We start from the raw sequence: 19382 nt of genomic DNA, 5'->3' as shown, positions 1-19382 counted from the left end.
TAGTACAATCATATAATAAAAAGGTTAAATGCTTGCTTATTTCTGCTTTTCGCCTCAACCGCACAGCAACGCGTCGTGGCTTTGAAGCAAGCGCTGCACGAATCTCGTCTGGCAAGCCGTTTTAACCTAAAATACACATATTAATCCACTATGGCAAGCTGTTCAATTACAGAGCTCTAAGTGTTCTGGGCTGGCCCTTTTGCCCCAAGGCTGCCCAATTTGGCTCTCCAAGCCAACATTTAAAGTTTGTCATCGAACTTTAGCTTCTAGTTATGTTGGCTTGGAGAAGCCAACATATTGTTATGCTATTTAAACTTATTATTATGTTGGCTTGGAGAGCCAACATATTGTTATGCTATTTAAACTTATTATTATTATGTTGGCTTGGAGAAGCCAACATATTGTTATGCTATTTAAACTTATTATGTTGGCTTGGAGAAGCCAACATATTGTTATGCTATTTAAACTTATTATTATTATTAAACTTCTTCTGAGACTAAAATTCTATACGCTACTCCTCCTAGAGCTTTAAGGCTACAAGCCCCAAACTCGGCGGAGCCCTGGGCCCTGGTCACCAAAGTGTTGCTATATCTTTTTGGAATGATCAGACTTACAGTTGATTTAATATTAATTTTTTTACATGAAAAATTTCTATGGGATTTCAATGGGCTGAGAAAAAATGCGCCATCTAAAGGCGCAATACCTCTCCACTGAAGAGGCGGGACTCAAACCTCTTGCTTACAGTCACTCTGAAATCGGTGGAAATACAAATAAATACCGCCTTAAAAATTCTAATATTACAGCGATTTAACTCTAAATACCCATTAGAACATATCAACAGCTAAATTCAGTGGTTTGTGAGTAGTTCTTGTAAAAGAAAAGCTCGCACCCTTCAGCGCTTGTACAAGCCGTCAGCACTAGGCTTCTCTCTCTCTCGACATGTGCTCACAAACAACATAAATTGCACGAATTAGAACGCCTTTAAAATAAATATATTTCAGCGATTTGTTTGTAAATACCCATTAGAACACATCAACAAATCAGCCTTTTGTGATCTGTTTTATTTCAAAGTTAAAGCATTGTCTTCAGCAAATGTGTTATACAGACGAGCTTTCACGGCTCGGAGCTAACTTACCCGACTGAGAATTATGACTGCACGTCTTTTAAAAGCATTTAAATAAAAACACTCCAGCGATCCAACACAATAAATATACAAGAATATTTTAAAGAACTACCTTAGCTGCAAATGAGCTTTTCAGTTTCACAAACGAACATGTTACCGAGCTGAGACTTACTTTCACTTTGATTTCGGTGGAAAATGCATATAAATAACGCCTTTAAAATTACAATATTCCAGCCATTTAATTGTAAATACCCATTAGAACACATCAAGACCTGAATTCAGCTGTTTGAGCGAATTTATTGAAACCCCTAAGCATTTCCTTCACCGCGTACAGATTGCTTTCAACGAGTTTACATGGATACGAACGACAAAATTTGCACAAATTTGACCGCCTTTAAAATTACATTATTGCAGCGATTTAATTCAGTCAACCCATTAGAAAATATCAACAGCTAAATGCAGTTGTTTGTGACTATTTTTTTTTTCATACAGAAAGCGCTGCATTCAGCAGTGTGTTAGACATGAGCTCCGAGATGTCCGACTGAGAATTATACATGACTGCACGTCTTTTAAAGGCATTTAAATAAAAACACTCCAGCGATTCAACACAATAAATATAGAAGAATTTTTTAAAGACCTGCATTGGGTGCAAATGACGTTTTTCATAGGCTTAACTAACATGAGGTGCACGGCTGCATTTATGTGTCTGTTAACAAAGACATCATTTGCACGTCTTTTAAAGGTATTTTAATACAAACACTCCAGCGATTAAACACAATAATTGTAGAGTAATATATTACACAGCTTAAATGCTTGCTTATTAATGCTTTTAGGCTCAACCGCACAGCAACGCTTTCAAGCACGCGCTGCACACTTGTTGTATGGCAAGCCGTTTTAACCTAAAATACACATAAATCCACTATGGCAAGCTGTTTTAACCTAAAATATACTAAGCATTACTTATCGTAATAGCATTTTTACTAGCAACAATTCAATCAGAGAGCTCTAAGTGTTCTGGGCTGGCCCTTTTGCCCGAAGGCTGCCCGGTTTGCTTCTCCAAGCCAACATTTAAAGTTTGTCATCGAACTTTAGCTTCTAGTTATGTTGGCTTGGAGAGCCAACATATTGTTATGCTATTTAAACTTATTATTATTATTATTAAAATTCTTCTGAGACTAAAATTCTATACGCTACTCCTCCTAGAGCTTTAAGCCTACAAGCCCCAAACTCGGCGGAGCCCTGGGCCCTGGTCACGAAAGTGTTGCTATATCTTTTTGGAATGATCAGACTTACAGTTGATTTAATATTAATTTTTTTATATTAAAAATTCCTAAAATTTCGCCCTCTAATGGAGCAATACCTCTCCACTGAATGGAAATATGTCCCATAGAATTGAATGGGCTGAGAAAAAGGCGCCCTCTAAAGGAGTAAATCCTCTCTACTCAACAGGAGATCGCTGAGCTCTGACCTACTTTCACTTTGACTTAGGTGGAAAATGCAAATAAATAACGCCTTTAAAATTTAAATATTCCAGCGATTTAATTGTAAATACCCATTAGAACACACCAAGACCTGAATTCAGCTATTTCAGCTAATTTATTCAAAACTCTAAGCATTTCCTTCACCGTGTATAGCTTCAGCACGTACTCTCTCTGTATATCTGCTCACAAACGACCTAATTTGCTCGAATTAGAACGCCTTTAAAATTAAAATATTACAGCGATTTAACTCTAAATACCCATTACAACACATCAACAGCTAAATCAGTTTGTGATCTGTTTTATTTCAAAGTTGAAGCAGTGTCTTCAGCAAATGTATTACACAGACGAGCTTCTCGGAGCTAACTTACCCGACTGAGAATTATACATGACTGCACGTCTTTTAAAAGCATTTAAATAAAAACACTCCAGCGATTGTACACAATAAATATAGAAGAATATTTTAAAGAGCTACATTGGGTGTAAATTAGCTATTTCAAACGTTTTACTAACGAACATGAGATGTACGGCTGCATTATCAGTCTGTCAACAAATACATAATTTGCACGTCTTTTAAAGGCATTTAAATAAAAACACTCCAGCGATTGCACACAATAAATATAGAAGAATATTTTAAAGAGCCGCATTGAATGCAAATGACCTGTTTCAAAGGTTTTTAATAACGAACATGAGATGCACGGCTGCATCCGTCTGTGTCAACAAAGAATTCATTTGCACGTCTTTTAAAGGTAATCAAATAAAAACATTCCAGCGATAGCACACAATAAATATAGAAGAATATTTTAAAGAGCTGCATTGAGTGTAAATGAGCTATTTCAAACGTTTCACTAACGAACATGAGATGCACGGCTGCATTTATGTGTCTGTTAACAAAGACATCATTTGCACGACTTTTAAAGGTATTTTAATACAAACACTCCAGCGATTCAACACAATAATAGTACAATCATATAATAAAAAGGTTAAATGCTTGCTTATTTCTGCTTTTCGCCTCAACCGCACAGCAACGCGTCGTGGCTTTGAAGCAAGCGCTGCACGAATCTCGTATGGCAAGCCGTGTTAACCTAAAATACACATATTAATCCACTATGGCAAGCTGTTCAATTACAGAGCTCTAAGTGTTCTGGGCTGGCCCTTTTGCCCCAAGGCTGCCCAATTTGGCTCTCCAAGCCAACATTTAAAGTTTGTCATCGAACTTTAGCTTCTAGTTATGTTGGCTTGGAGAGCCAACATATTGTTATGCTATTTAAACTTATTATTATTATTATTATTATTAAAATTCTTCTGAGACTAAAATTCTATACGCTACTCCTCCTAGAGCTTTAAGCCTACAAGCCCCAAACTCGGCGGAGCCCTGGGCCCTGGTCACGAAAGTGTTGCTATATCTTTTTGGAATGATCAGACTTACAGTTGATTTAATATTAATTTTTTTATATTAAAAATTCCTAAAATTTCGCCCTCTAATGGAGCAATACCTCTCCACTGAATGGAAATATGTCCCATAGAATTGAATGGGCTGAGAAAAAGGCGCCCTCTAAAGGAGTAAATCCTCTCTACTCAACAGGAGATCGCTGAGCTCTGACCTACTTTCACTTTGACTTAGGTGGAAAATGCAAATAAATAACGCCTTTAAAATTAAAATATTCCAGCGATTTAATTGTAAATACCCATTAGAACACACCAAGACCTATTTGAGCTAATTTATTCACAACTCTAAGAATTTCCTTCACCGTGTACAGCTTCAGCACGTACTCTCTCTGTATATCTGCTCACAAACGACATGATTTGCTCGAATTAGAACGCCTTTAAAATTAAAATATTACAGCGATTTAACTCTAAATACCCATTACAACACATCAACAGCTAAATCAGTTTGTGATCTGTTTTATTTCAAAGTTGAAGCAGTGTCTTCAGCAAATGTATTACACAGACGAGCTTCACGGCTCGGAGCTAACTTACGTTACCCGACTGAGAATTATACATGACTGCACGTATTTTAAAAGCATTTAAATAAAAACACTCCAGCGATTGTACACAATAAATATAGAAGAATATTTTAAAGAGCTACATTGGGTGTAAATTAGCTATTTCAAACGTTTTACTAACGAACATGAGATGTACGGCTGCATTATCAGTCTGTCAACTAATACATAATTTGCACGTCTTTTAAAGGCATTTAAATAAAAACACTCCAGCGATTGCACACAATAAATATAGAAGAATATTTTAAAGAGCCGCATTGAATGCAAATGACCTGTTTCAAAGGTTTTTAATAACGAACATGAGATGCAAGGCTGCATCCGTCTGTGTCAACAAAGAATTCATTTGCACGTCTTTTAAAGGTAATCAAATAAAAAACATTCCAGCGATTGCACACAATAAATATAGAAGAATATTTTAAAGAGCTGCATTGAGTGTAAATGAGCTATTTCAAACGTTTCACTAACGAACATGAGATGCACGGCTGCATTTATGTGTCTGTTAACAAAGACATCATTTGCACGACTTTTAAAGGTATTTTAATACAAACACTCCAGCGATTCAACACAATAATAGTACAGTCATATAATAAAAAGGTTAAATGCTTGCTTATTTCTGCTTTTCGCCTCAACCGCACAGCAACGCGTCGTGGCTTTGAAGCAAGCGCTGCACGAATCTCGTATGGCAAGCCGTATTAACCTAAAATACACATATTAATCCACTATGGCAAGCTGTTTTAGCCTAAATATACTAAGCATTACTTATCGTAATAGCATTTTTACTAGCAACAATTCAATTACAGAGCTCTAAGTGTTCTGGGCTGGCCCTTTTGCCCCAAGGATGCCCAATTTGGCTCTCCAAGCCAACATTTAAAGTTTGTCATCGAACTTTAGCTTCTAGTTATTATTAAAATTCTTCTGAGACTAAAATTCTATACGCTACTCCTCCTAGAGCTTTAAGGCTACAAGCCCCAAACTCGGCGGAGCCCTGGGCCCTGGTCACCAAAGTGTTGCTATATCTTTTTGGAATGATCAGACTTACAGTTGATTTAATATTAATTTTTTTACATGAAAAATTTCTATAGGATTTCAATGGGCTGAGAAAAAATGCGCCATCTAGAGGCGCAATACCTCTCCACTGAAGAGGCGGGACTCAAACCTCTTACTTACAGTCACTCTGAAATCGGTGGAAATACAAATAAATACCGCTTTAAAAATTTTAATATTACAGCGATTTAACTCTTAATACCCATTAGAACACATCAACAGCTACATTCAGCTGTGAGCTGTTTTGTATAAAAGTTAAACCGCTGTCTTTACAGAGTGTGTTACAGATGAGCTTCACATCTCCGTCTGAGAATTATACATGACTGCACGTCTTTTAAAAGCATTTAAATAAAAACACTCCAGCGATCCAACACAATAAATATAGAAGAATATTTTAAAGAGCTACATTGGGTGTAAATGAGCTATTTCAAACGTTTTACTAACGAACATGAGATGTATGGCTGCATTATCAGTCTGTCAACAAATATATCATTTGCACGTCTTTTAAAGGCATTTAAATAAAAACACTCCAGCGATTGCACACGATAAATATAGAAGAATATTTTAAAAAGCTGCATTGAATGCAAATGACCTGTTTCAAAGGTTTTTAATAACGAACATGAGATGTACGGCTGCATCCGTCTGTGTCAACAAAGAATTCATTGGCACGTCTTTTAAAGGCATTTAAATAAAACATTCCAGCGATTGCACACAATAAATATAGAAGAATATTTTAAAGAGCCGCATTGAATGCAAATGACCTGTTTCAAAGGTTTTTAATAACGAACATGAGATGTACGGCTGCATCCGTCTGTGTCAACAAAGAATTCATTTGCACGTCTTTTAAAGGTAATCAAATAAAAACATTCCAGCGATTGCACACAATAAATATAGAAGACTATTTTAAAGAGCTGCATTGAGTGTAAAGGAGCTATTTCAAACGTTTCACTAACGAACATGAGATGCACGGCTGCATATATGTGTCTGTTAACAAAGACATCATTTGCACGACTTTTAAAGGTATTTTAATATAAACACTCCAGCGATTCAACACAATAATAGTACAATCATATAATAAAAAGGTTAAATGCTTGCTTATTTCTGCTTTTCGCCTCAACCGCACAGCAACGCGTCGTGGCTTTGAAGCAAGCGCTGCACGAATCTCGTCTGGCAAGCCGTTTTAACCTAAAATACACATATTAATCCACTATGGCAAGCTGTTCAATTACAGAGCTCTAAGTGTTCTGGGCTGGCCCTTTTGCCCCAAGGCTGCCCAATTTGGCTCTCCAAGCCAACATTTAAAGTTTGTCATCGAACTTTAGCTTCTAGTTATGTTGGCTTGGAGAAGCCAACATATTGTTATGCTATTTAAACTTATTATTATTATTAAACTTCTTCTGAGACTAAAATTCTATACGCTACTCCTCCTAGAGCTTCAAGCCTACAAGCCCCAAACTCGGCGGAGCCCTGGGCCCTGGTCACGAAAGTGTTGCTATATCTTTTTGGAATGATCAGACTTACAGTTGATTTAATATTAATTTTTTTGCATGAAAAATTTATATAGGATTTCAATGGGCTGAGAAAAAATGCGCCATCTAGAGGCGCAATACCTCTCCACTGAAGAGGCGGGACTCAAACCTCTTACTTACAGTCACTCTGAAATCGGTGGAAATACAAATAAATACCGCTTTAAAAATTTAAATATTACAGCGATTTAACTCTAAATACCCATTAGAACACATCAACAGCTACATTCAGCTGTGAGCTGTTTTGTGTAAAAGTTAAACCGCTGTAGATCTTTACAGAATGTGTTACAGATGAGCTTCACATCTCCGTCTGAGAATTAGACATGACTGCACGTCTTTTAAAAGCATTTAAATAAAAACACTCCAGCGATCCAACACAATAAATATACAAGAATATTTTAAAGAACTACATTAGCTGCAAATGAGCTGTTCAATAGGTTTCACTAACGAACATGTTACCGAGCTGTGACCCATACTTTCACTTTGACTTCGGTGGAAAATGCATATAAATAACGCCTTTAAAATTACAATATTCCAGCCATTTAATTTTAAATACCCATTAGAACACATCAAGACCTGAATTCAGCTGTTTGAGCGAATTTATTCAAAACCCTAAGCATTTCCTTCACCGCGTACAGATTGCTTTCAACGAGTATACATGGAGACGAACGATATAATTTGCACGAATTAGAACGTAAAATTACAATATTGCAGCGGTTTAATTCATTCCACCCATTAGAAAATATCAACAGCTAAATGCAGTTGTTTGTGAGTATTTTTTTTTTTTTTCATACAGAGAGCGCTGTGTTCAGCAGTGTGTTAGACAGGAGCTCCGAGATGTCCGTCTGAGAATTATACATGACTGAACGTCTTTTAAAGGCATGTAAATACAAACACTCCAGCGATTGCACACAATAAATATAGAAGAATATTTTAAAGACCTGCATTGGGTGCAAATGACTTTTTTCATAGGCTTAACTAACTAACAGGAGATGCACGGCTGCATTTATGTGTCTGTTAACAAAGACATCATTTGCACGTCTTTTAAAGGTATTTTAATACAAACACTCCAGCGATTCCACACAATAAATATAGAAGAATATTTTAAAGACCTACATTGAGTGCAAATGACTTTTTTCACAGGCTTAACTAACTAACATTGAATGCACTGCTCAGTCTTCATCTGCATCATCAAAGACATCATTTGCACGTCTTTTAAAGGTATTTAAATACAAACACTCCAGCGATTAAACACAATAATAGTACAGTAATATATTACACAGCTTAAATGCTTGCTTATTTCTGCTTTTAGGCTCAACCGCACAGCAACGCTTTCAAGCACGCGCTGCACACTTGTTGTATGGCAAGCCGTTTTAACCTAAAATACACATAAATCCTCTATGGCAAGCTGTTTTAGCCTAAAATATACTAAACATTACTTATCGTAATAGCATTTTTACTAGCAACAATTCAATCAGAGAGCTCTAAGTTTTCTGGGCTGGCCCTTTTGCCCGAAGGCTGCCCGGTTTGCTTCTCCAAGCCAACATTTAAAGTTTGTCATCGAACTTTAGCTTCTAGTTATTATTAAACTTCTTCTGAGACTAAAATTCTATACGCTACTCCTCCTAGAGCTTTAAGGCTACAAGCCCCAAACTCGCCGGAGCCCTGGGCCCTGGTCACCAAAGTGTTGCTATATCTTTTTGGAATGATCAGACTTACAGTTGATTTAATATTAATTTTTTTACATGAAAAATTTCTATGGGATTTCAATGGGCTGAGAAAAAATGCGCCATCTAAAGGCGCAATACCTCTCCACTGAAGAGGCGGGACTCAAACCTCTTGCTTACAGTCACTCTGAAATCGGTGGAAATACAAATAAATACCGCTTTTTAAAATTTAAATATTACAGCGATTTAACTCTAAATACCCATTAGAACACATCAACAGCTAAATTCAGTGGTTTGAGAGCAGTTCTTGTAAAAGGAAAGCTTGCACCCTTCAGCGAGTATACAAGCCGTCAGCACGAACTCTCTCTGTATGTGCTCACAAACAACATAAATTGCACGAATTAGAACGCCTTTAAAATAAATATATTTCAGCGATTTGTTTGTAAATACCCATTAGAACACATCAACAAATCAGCCTTTTGTGATCTGTTTTATTTCAAAGTTAAAGCACTGTCTTCAGCAAATGTGTTATACAGACGAGCTTTCACGGATCGGAGCTAACCTGACTGGCATTATACATGACTGCACGTCTTTTAAAAGCATTTAAATAAAAACACTCCAGCGATCCAACACAATAAATATACAAGAATATTTTAAAGAACTACATTAGCTGCAAATGAGCTGTTCAATAGGTTTCACTAACGAACATGTTACCGAGATGAGACTTACTTTCACTTTGATTTCGGTGGAAAATGCATATAAATAACGCCTTTAAAAATACAATATTCCAGCCATTTAATTGTAAATACCCATTACAAACACATCAAGACCTGAATTCAGCTGTTTGAGCGAATTTATTGAAACCCCTAAGCATTTCCTTCACCGCGTACAGATTGCTTTCAACGAGTTTACATGGATACGAACGACATAATTTGCACAAATTTGACCGCCTTTAAAATTACAATATTGCGGCGATTTAATTCAGTCCACCCATTAGAAAATATCAACAGCTAAATGCAGTTGTTTGTGACTATTTTTTTTTCATACAGAAAGCGCTGCATTCAGCAGTGTGTTAGACATGAGCTCCGAGATGTCCGACTGAGAATTATACATGACTGCACGTCTTTTAAAGGCATTTAAATAAAAACACTCCAGCGATTCAACACAATAAATATAGAAGAATATTTTAAAGACCTGCATTGGGTGCAAATGACGTTTTTCATAGGCTTAACTAACATGAGATGCACGGCTGCATTTATGTGTCTGTTAACAAAGACATCATTTGCACGTCTTTAAAAGGTATTTTAATACAAACACTCCAGCGATTCAACACAATAATAGTTCAGTCATATAATAAAAAGTTTAAATGCTTGCTTATTTCTGCTTTTCGGCTCAACCGCACGGCAACGCAACGCGGCTTTGAAGCAGGCGCTCATCACTTATTCCAGTATGGCAAGCCGTTTTAACCTAAAATACACATTAATCCACTATGGTGTTCTGGGCTGGCCCTTTTGCCCGAAGGCTGCCCGGTTTGCTTCTCCAAGCCAACATTTAAAGTTTGTCATCGAACTTTAGCTTCTAGTTATGTTGGCTTGGAGAGCCAACATACTGTTATGCTATTTAAACTTATTATTATGTTGGCTTGGAGAAGCCAACATATTGTTATGCTATTTAAACTTATTATTATTATTATTATTATTATTAAAATTCTTCTGAGACTAAAATTCTATACGCTACTCCTCCTAGAGCTTTAAGGCTACAAGCCCCAAACTCGGCTGAGCTCTGGGCCCTGGTCACCAAAGTGTTGCTATATCTTTTTGGAATGATCAGACTTACAGTTGATTTAATATTAATTTTTTTACATGAAAAATTTCTATGGGATTTCAATGGGCTGAGAAAAAATGCGCCATCTAAAGGCGCAATACCTCTCCACTGAAGAGGCGGGACTCAAACCTCTCGCTTACAGTCACTCTGAAATCGGTGGAAATACAAATAAATACCGCTTTTTAAAATTTAAATATTACAGCGATTTAACTCTAAATACCCATTAGAACACATCAACGGCTAAATTCAGTGGTTTGAGAGCAGTTCTTGTAAAAGGAAAGCTCGCACCCGTCAGCGCTTATACAAGCCGTCAGCACGAACTCTCTCTGTATGTGCTCATAAACAAAATAATTTGCACGAATTAGAACGCCTTTAAAATTAATATATTTCAGCGATTTATTTGTAAATACCCATTAGAACACATCAACAAATCAGCCTTTTGTGATCTGTTTTATTTCAAAGTTAACTTAGCTCCGAGCCCTGAAGCTCGTACGTCTGTATAACACACATTTGCTGAAGACAGTGCTTTAACGTTACCCGACTGAGAATTAGACTGCACGTCTTTTAAAAGCATTTAAATAAAAACACTCCAGCGATCCAACACAATAAATATAAAAGAATATTTTAAAGATCTACATTAGCTGCAAATGAGCTATTCAATAGGTTTCAACGAACATGTTACCAAGCTGTGACCCACACTTTCACTTTGACTTCGGTGGAAAATGCATATAAATAACGCCTTTAAAATTACAATATTCCAGCCATTTAATTTTAAATACCCATTAGAACACATCAAGACCTGAATTCAGCTGTTTGAGCGAATTTATTCAAAACCCTAAGCACAGATTGCCTTCAACGAGTATACATGGAGACGAACGACATAATTTGCACGAATTAGAACGCCTTTAAAATTACAATATTGCAGCGATTTAATTCATTCCACCCATTAGAAAATATCAACAGCTAAATGCAGTTGTTTGTGAGTTTTTTTTTTCATACAGAGAGCGCTGTGTTCAGCAGTGTAGACATGAGCTCCGAGATGTTCGACTGAGAATTATACATGACTGCACTACTTTTAAAGGCATGTAAATACAAACACTCCAGCGATTGCACACAATAAATATAGAAGAATATTTTAAAGACCTGAATTGGGTGCAAATGACTTTTTTCATAGGCTTAACTAACTAACAGGAGATGCACGGCTGTATTTGTGTGTCTGTTAACAAAGACATCATTTGCACGTCTTTTAAAGGTATTTTAATACAAACACTCCAGCGATTCCACACAATAAATATAGAAGAATATTTTAAAGACCTACATTGAGTGCAAATGACTTTTTTCACAGGCTTAACTAACTAACATTGAATGCACTGCTCAGTCTTCGTCTGCATCAAAGACATCATTTGCACGTCTTTTAAATGTATTTAAATACAAACACTCCAGCGATTAAACACAATAATAGTAGAGTAATATATTACACAGCTTAAATGCTTGCTTATTTCTGCTTTTAGGCTCAACCGCACAGCAAGCGTCGTGGCTTTCAAGCACCCGCTGTACACTTGTTGTATGGCAAGCCGTTTTAACCTAAAATACACATAAATCCTCTATGGCAAGCTGTTTTAGCCTAAAATATACTAAATATTACTTTTCGTGATAGCATTTTTACTAGCAACAATTCAATCAGAGAGCTCTAAGGGTTCTGGGCTGGCCCTTTTGCCCGAAGGCTGCCCGGTTTGCTTCTCCAAGCCAACATTTAAAGTTTGTCATCGAACTTTAGCTTCTAGTTATTATTAAAATTCTTCTGAGACTAAAATTCTATACGCTACTCCTCCTAGAGCTTTAAGCCTACAAGCCCCAAACTCGGCGGAGCCCTGGGCCCTGGTCACGAAAGTGTTGCTATATCTTTTTGGAATGATCAGACTTACAGTTGATTTAATATTAATTTTTTTATATTAAAAATTCCTAAAATTTCGCCCTCTAATGGAGCAATACCTCTCCACTGAATGGAAATATGTCCCTTAGAATTGAATGGGCTGAGAAAAAGGCGCCCTCTAAAGGAGTAAATCCTCTCTACTCAACAGGAGATCGCTGAGCTCTGACCTACTTTCACTTTGACTTAGGTGGAAAATGCAAATAAATAACGCCTTTAAAATTAAAATATTCCAGCGATTTAATTGTAAATACCCATTAGAACACACCAAGACCTATTTGAGCTAATTTATTCAAAACTCTAAGCATTTCCTTCACCGTGTACAGCTTCAGCACGTACTCTCTCTGTATATCTGCTCACAAACGACATGATTTGCTCGAATTAGAACGCCTTTAAAATTAAAATATTACAGCGATTTAACTCTAATACCCATTACAACACATCAACAGCTAAATCAGTTTGTGATCTGTTTTATTTCAAAGTTGAAGCAGTGTCTTCAGCAAATGTATTACACAGACGAGCTTCACGGCTCGGAGCTAACTTACGTTACCCGACTGAGAATTATACATGACTGAACGTCTTTTAAAAGCATTTAAATAAAAACACTCCAGCGATTGTACACAATAAATATAGAAGAATATTTTAAAGAGCTACATTGGGTGTAAATGAGCTATTTCAAACGTTTTACTAACGAACATGAGATGTACGGCTGCATTATCAGTCTGTCAACAAATACATAATTTGCACGTCTTTTAAAGGCATTTAAATAAAAACACTTCAGCGATTGCACACAATAAATATAGAAGAATATTTTAAAGAGCCGCATTGAATGCAAATGACCTGTTTCAAAGGTTTTTAATAACGAACATGAGATGCAAGGCTGCATCCGTCTGTGTCAACAAAGAATTCATTTGCACGTCTTTTAAAGGTAATCAAATAAAAACATTCCAGCGATTGCACTCAATAAATATAGAAGAATATTTTAAAGAGCTACATTGGGTGTAAATGAGCTATTTCAAACGTTTTACTAACGAACATGAGATGTACGGCTGCATCCCTCTGTCAACAAAGAATTCATTTGCACGTCTTTTAAAGGTAATCAAATAAAAACATTCCAGCGATTGCAATAAATATAGAAGAATATTTTAAAGAGCTGCATTGAGTGTAAATGAGCTATTTCAAACGTTTCACTAACGAACATGAGATGCACGGCTGCATTTGTGTGTCTGTTAACAAAGACATCATTTGCACGACTTTTAAAGGTATTTTGATACAAACACTCCAGCGATTCAACACAATAATAGTACAGTCATATAATAAAAAGGTTAAATGCTTGCTTATTTCTGCTTTTCGCCTCAACCGCACAGCAACACGTCGTGGCTTTGAAGCAAGCGCTGCACGAATCTCGTATGGCAAGCCGTTTTAACCTAAAATACACATATTAATCCACTATGGCAAGCTGTTTTAGCCTAAAATATACTAAGCATTACTTATCGTAATAGCATTTTTACTAGCAACAATTCAATTACAGAGCTCTAAGTGTTCTGGGCTGGCCCTTTTGCCCGAAGGCTGCCCAATTTGGCTCTCCAAGCCAACATTTAAAGTTTGTCATCGAACTTTAGCTTCTAGTTATTATTATTCTTATGACCTACAGAAATTTCTGACAGCTACTCCTCCGAGGCCTTTGAAGCCACAAGGCCCAAACTTGGCAGAGACCTGGGCCCTTGTCCCGAAAGAGTTGCTATATCTATTTGGACTGATCAGATGTACAGTTGATTTATTATTAATTTTTGAATATGACAAATTTCCCAATGAATTACATGGGCTGAGAAAAAATGCGCCCTCTAACAGTAATACCTCTCGACTGAAGAGGCGGGACTCAAACCTCTTACTTACAGTCACTCTGAAATCGGTGGAAATACAAATAAATACCGCCTTAAAAATTTAAATATTACAGCGATTTAACTCTAAAAACCCATTAGAACATATCAACAGCTAAATTCAGTGGTTTGTGAGTAGTTCTTGTAAAAGAAAAGCTCGCACCCTTCAGCGAGTATACAAGCCGTCAGCACGAACTCTCTCTACATGTGCTCACAAACAACATAAATTGCACGAATTAGAACGCCTTTAAAATTAATATATTTCAGCGATTTATTTGTAAATACCCATTAGAACACATCAACAAATCAGCCTTTTGTGATCTGTTTTATTTCAAAGTTAAAGCACTGTCTTCGGCAAATGTGTTATACAGACGAGCTTTCAGGCTCGGAGCTAACTTACCCGACTGAGAATTAAACATGACTGCACGTCTTTTAAAAGCATTTAAATAAAAACACTCCAGCGATCCAACACAATAAATATACAAGAATATTTTAAAGAACTACATTAGCTGCAAATGAGCTTTTCAATACGTTTCACTAACGAACATGTTACCGAGCTGTGACTTACTTTCACTTTGAATTTGGTGGAAAATGCATATAAATAATGCCTTTAAAATTACAATATTCCAGCCATTTAATTGTAAATACCCATTAGAACACATCAAGACCTGAATTCAGCTGTTTGAGCGAATTTATTGAAAACCCTAAGCATTTCCTTCACCGCGTACAGATTGCTTTCAACGAGTTTACATGGATACGAACGACATAATTTGCACGAATTAGAACGCCTTTAAAATTACAATATTGCAGCGATTTAATTCAGTCCACCCATTAGAAAATATCAACAGCTAAATGCAGTTGTTTGTGAGCATTTTGTTTTCATACAGAGAGCGATGTGTTCAGCAGTGTGCTAGACATGAGCTCCGAGATGTCCGTCTGAGAATTATACATGACTGCACGTCTTTTAAAGGCATTTAAATAAAAACACTCCAGCGATTCAACACAATAAATATAGAAGAATATTTTTAAAGACCTGCATTGGGTGCAAATTACGTTTTTCATAGGCTTAACTAACTAACATGAGATGCACGGCTGCATTTATGTGTCTGTTAACAAAGACATCATTTGCACGTCTTTTAAAGGTATTTTAATACAAACACTCCAGCGATTCAACACAATAATAGTTTAGTCATATAATAAAAAGTTTAAATGCTTGCTTATTTCTGCTTTTCGGCTCAACCGCACGGCAACGCGACGCGGCTTTGAAGCAGGCGCTCATCACATATTCCAGTATGGCAAGCCGTTTTAACCTAAAATACACATTAATCCACTATGGCAAGCTGTTTTAGCCTAAAATATACTAAGCATTACTTATAGCATTTTTACTAGCAACAATTCAATTACAGAGCTCTAAGTGTTCTGGGCTGGCCCTTTTGCCCGAAGGCTGCCCAATTCGGCTCTCCAAGCCAACATTTAAAGTTTGTCATCGAACTTTAGCTTCTAGTTATTATTAAAATTCTTCTGAGACTAAAATTCTATACGCTACTCCTCCTAGAGCTTTAAGCCTACAAGCCCCAAACTCGGCGGAGCCCTGGGCCCTGGTCACGAAAGTGTTGCTATATCTTTTTGGAATGATCAGACTTACAGTTGATTTAATATTAATTTTTTTATATTAAAAATTCCTAAAATTTCGCCCTCTAATGGAGCAATACCTCTCCACTGAATGGAAATATGTCCCTTAGAATTGAATGGGCTGAGAAAAAGGCGCCCTCTAAAGGAGTAAATCCTCTCTACTCAACAGGAGATCGCTGAGCTCTGACCTACTTTCACTTTGACTTAGGTGGAAAATGCAAATAAATAACGCCTTTAAAATTAAAATATTCCAGCGATTTAATTGTAAATACCCATTAGAACACACCAAGACCTATTTGAGCTAATTTATTCAAAACTCTAAGCATTTCCTTCACCGTGTACAGCTTCAGCACGTACTCTCTCTGTATATCTGCTCACAAACGACATGATTTGCTCGAATTAGAACGCCTTTAAAATTAAAATATTACAGCGATTTAACTCTAATACCCATTACAACACATCAACAGCTAAATCAGTTTGTGATCTGTTTTATTTCAAAGTTGAAGCAGTGTCTTCAGCAAATGTATTACACAGACGAGCTTCACGGCTCGGAGCTAACTTACGTTACCCGACTGAGAATTATACATGACTGAACGTCTTTTAAAAGCATTTAAATAAAAACACTCCAGCGATTGTACACAATAAATATAGAAGAATATTTTAAAGAGCTACATTGGGTGTAAATTAGCTATTTCAAACGTTTTACTAACGAACATGAGATGTACGGCTGCATTATCAGTCTGTCAACAAATACATAATTTGCACGTCTTTTAAAGGCATTTAAATAAAAACACTTCAGCGATTGCACACAATAAATATAGAAGAATATTTTAAAGAGCCGCATTGAATGCAAATGACCTGTTTCAAAGGTTTTTAATAACGAACATGAGATGCAAGGCTGCATCCGTCTGTGTCAACAAAGAATTCATTTGCACGTCTTTTAAAGGTAATCAAATAAAAACATTCCAGCGATTGCACTCAATAAATATAGAAGAATATTTTAAAGAGCTACATTGGGTGTAAATGAGCTATTTCAAACGTTTTACTAACGAACATGAGATGTACGGCTGCATCCCTCTGTCAACAAAGAATTCATTTGCACGTCTTTTAAAGGTAATCAAATAAAAACATTCCAGCGATTGCAATAAATATAGAAGAATATTTTAAAGAGCTGCATTGAGTGTAAATGAGCTATTTCAAACGTTTCACTAACGAACATGAGATGCACGGCTGCATTTGTGTGTCTGTTAACAAAGACATCATTTGCACGACTTTTAAAGGTATTTTGATACAAACACTCCAGCGATTCAACACAATAATAGTACAGTCATATAATAAAAAGGTTAAATGCTTGCTTATTTCTGCTTTTCGCCTCAACCGCACAGCAACACGTCGTGGCTTTGAAGCAAGCGCTGCACGAATCTCGTATGGCAAGCCGTTTTAACCTAAAATACACATATTAATCCACTATGGCAAGCTGTTTTAGCCTAAAATATACTAAGCATTACTTATCGTAATAGCATTTTTACTAGCAACAATTCAATTACAGAGCTCTAAGTGTTCTGGGCTGGCCCTTTTGCCCGAAGGCTGCCCAATTTGGCTCTCCAAGCCAACATTTAAAGTTTGTCATCGAACTTTAGCTTCTAGTTTTAATTGTTCCGTTGTGCCATACATATTTTTAATGTATATACTTTCTATATAATACACTGCTGTTCAAAATTTGGGATCAGATTTTTTAAAGAAGTCTTTTATGCTTATCAAAGTTCTATTTATTTGATCAAAAATACAGAAAAAAGTAATATGAAATATTATTGCAACTTAAAACATCAGTTTTCTATTTTAATATACTTTAAAATAGAATTTATTTCTGTGGTGCAAAGCTTAATTTTCATCACCCTATACTCTGTATAAAATTTTTCAGTCTCACATGATCCTTCAGAAATCATTCTAATATGCTGATTTATTATCAAATTTGGAAACAGTTCTGCAGCTTAATATTTTTTTTAAGCTGTGATACTGTTTTCAGGATTCTTTGATGAATAAAAAGTAAAAAGAACAGCATTTATTCAAAATAGAAATATTTTCAAACAATATAAGTCTTGACTATCCTTTTTTTTTTATCCAATTAACACATCCTTGCTAAATAAAAATATTAATTTCTTTCAACTTTTTAAAAAAGATTTTAAATAAATGCTGCTTTTAATGATTTATTCATCAAAGAATCCTAAAAAAAGTATCACAGGTTGCAAAAAAAAAAAAAAAAAAAAAAAAAGCAGCACAACTGATGACAACTAAATGATTTCTGAAGCATCGTTTGGCACTGGAGACTGGAGTAATGATGCTGAAAATTAGCTTTGCATCACAGGAATAAATTTTATTTTAAAGTGTATTAAAATAGCAATCCACTTTCTATAATTGCAATAATATTTCACAATATTGCTGTTTTTTCATTATTTTTTAAACAAATAAATGCAGCCTTGAGTAGCAGAAAAATCATTAGAAATCTTACAGATCCCAGTTCTTTTGTATTATATACAATCAAGTCCGAAATTATTCATACCCCTGGCAAATTCTGACTTAAAGTTACTTTTATTCAACCAGCTATTTTTTTTTTAACTGGTAATGACACAGGCTTCTTCTAATTTTGGACATGCCACTTTTTGTTCAAATGTAAATAAAAGATAAGTAATATTTTTTTCCACAATGATGCCTCTTGTACATCGTCTTATTATCTTCTGGGAGACGTCTGTGTCATTTCTAATAAAAACAAATTGCTGGTTGAATAAAAGTAACTTTAAGTCAGAATTAGCCAGGGGTATGAATAATTTCGGGCTTGACAGTACATAATGTATGTTTTTACCAATATATTTCTTTCATGTTTACTTAAGGGCTGGACTGATTATAGACTTCAGTGGAATGAAAGCGAGTTTGATAACGTTCCTGTCCTGCGCCTGCCGCCAAGTATGGTGTGGTTACCAGAAGTTGTTCTTGAAAACAAGTAGGCTTTCTTTCTCCCTCATGTTTTGTCAATATTCATGTATTTTATGAATTTATTTACATACATTTTTGATTTCATGATTCTTTAAAATAGCAACGATGCCCAGTTCCAGGTGGCTTATTACTGCAACGTGTTGATCTATCCCAGTGGATATGTGTACTGGTTGCCTCCAGCTATATTTCGAAGCTCCTGCTCTATAAATGTCAACTACTTCCCTTTTGATTGGCAGAACTGCTCTCTAAAGTTTAGGTAAGTTTTTTATGTCTATACATAATAT

The 19382-nt window shown here is 35.9% G+C and overlaps 1 protein-coding gene across 1 annotated transcript in view; it reads left to right on the top strand.

Moving 5' to 3' along the window:
* The window catches only part of chrnd (cholinergic receptor, nicotinic, delta (muscle)), a 29194-nt gene that overhangs the window by 3970 nt on the left and 5842 nt on the right, over window positions 1-19382 (top strand). Inside the window, exons 4-5 of the mRNA XM_073830962.1 lie at window positions 18996-19105; window positions 19199-19354. Of these exons, the coding sequence (XP_073687063.1) occupies window positions 18996-19105; window positions 19199-19354 (266 nt within the window). The remainder of the gene's footprint in view (window positions 1-18995; window positions 19106-19198; window positions 19355-19382) is intronic.

This window comes from Garra rufa, chromosome 24 (assembly GCF_049309525.1).
Source record: "Garra rufa chromosome 24, GarRuf1.0, whole genome shotgun sequence".
In the NCBI taxonomy this organism is placed as follows: domain Eukaryota; kingdom Metazoa; phylum Chordata; class Actinopteri; order Cypriniformes; family Cyprinidae; genus Garra; species Garra rufa.
This window is presented reverse-complemented; position numbering and strand designations above follow the sequence as displayed.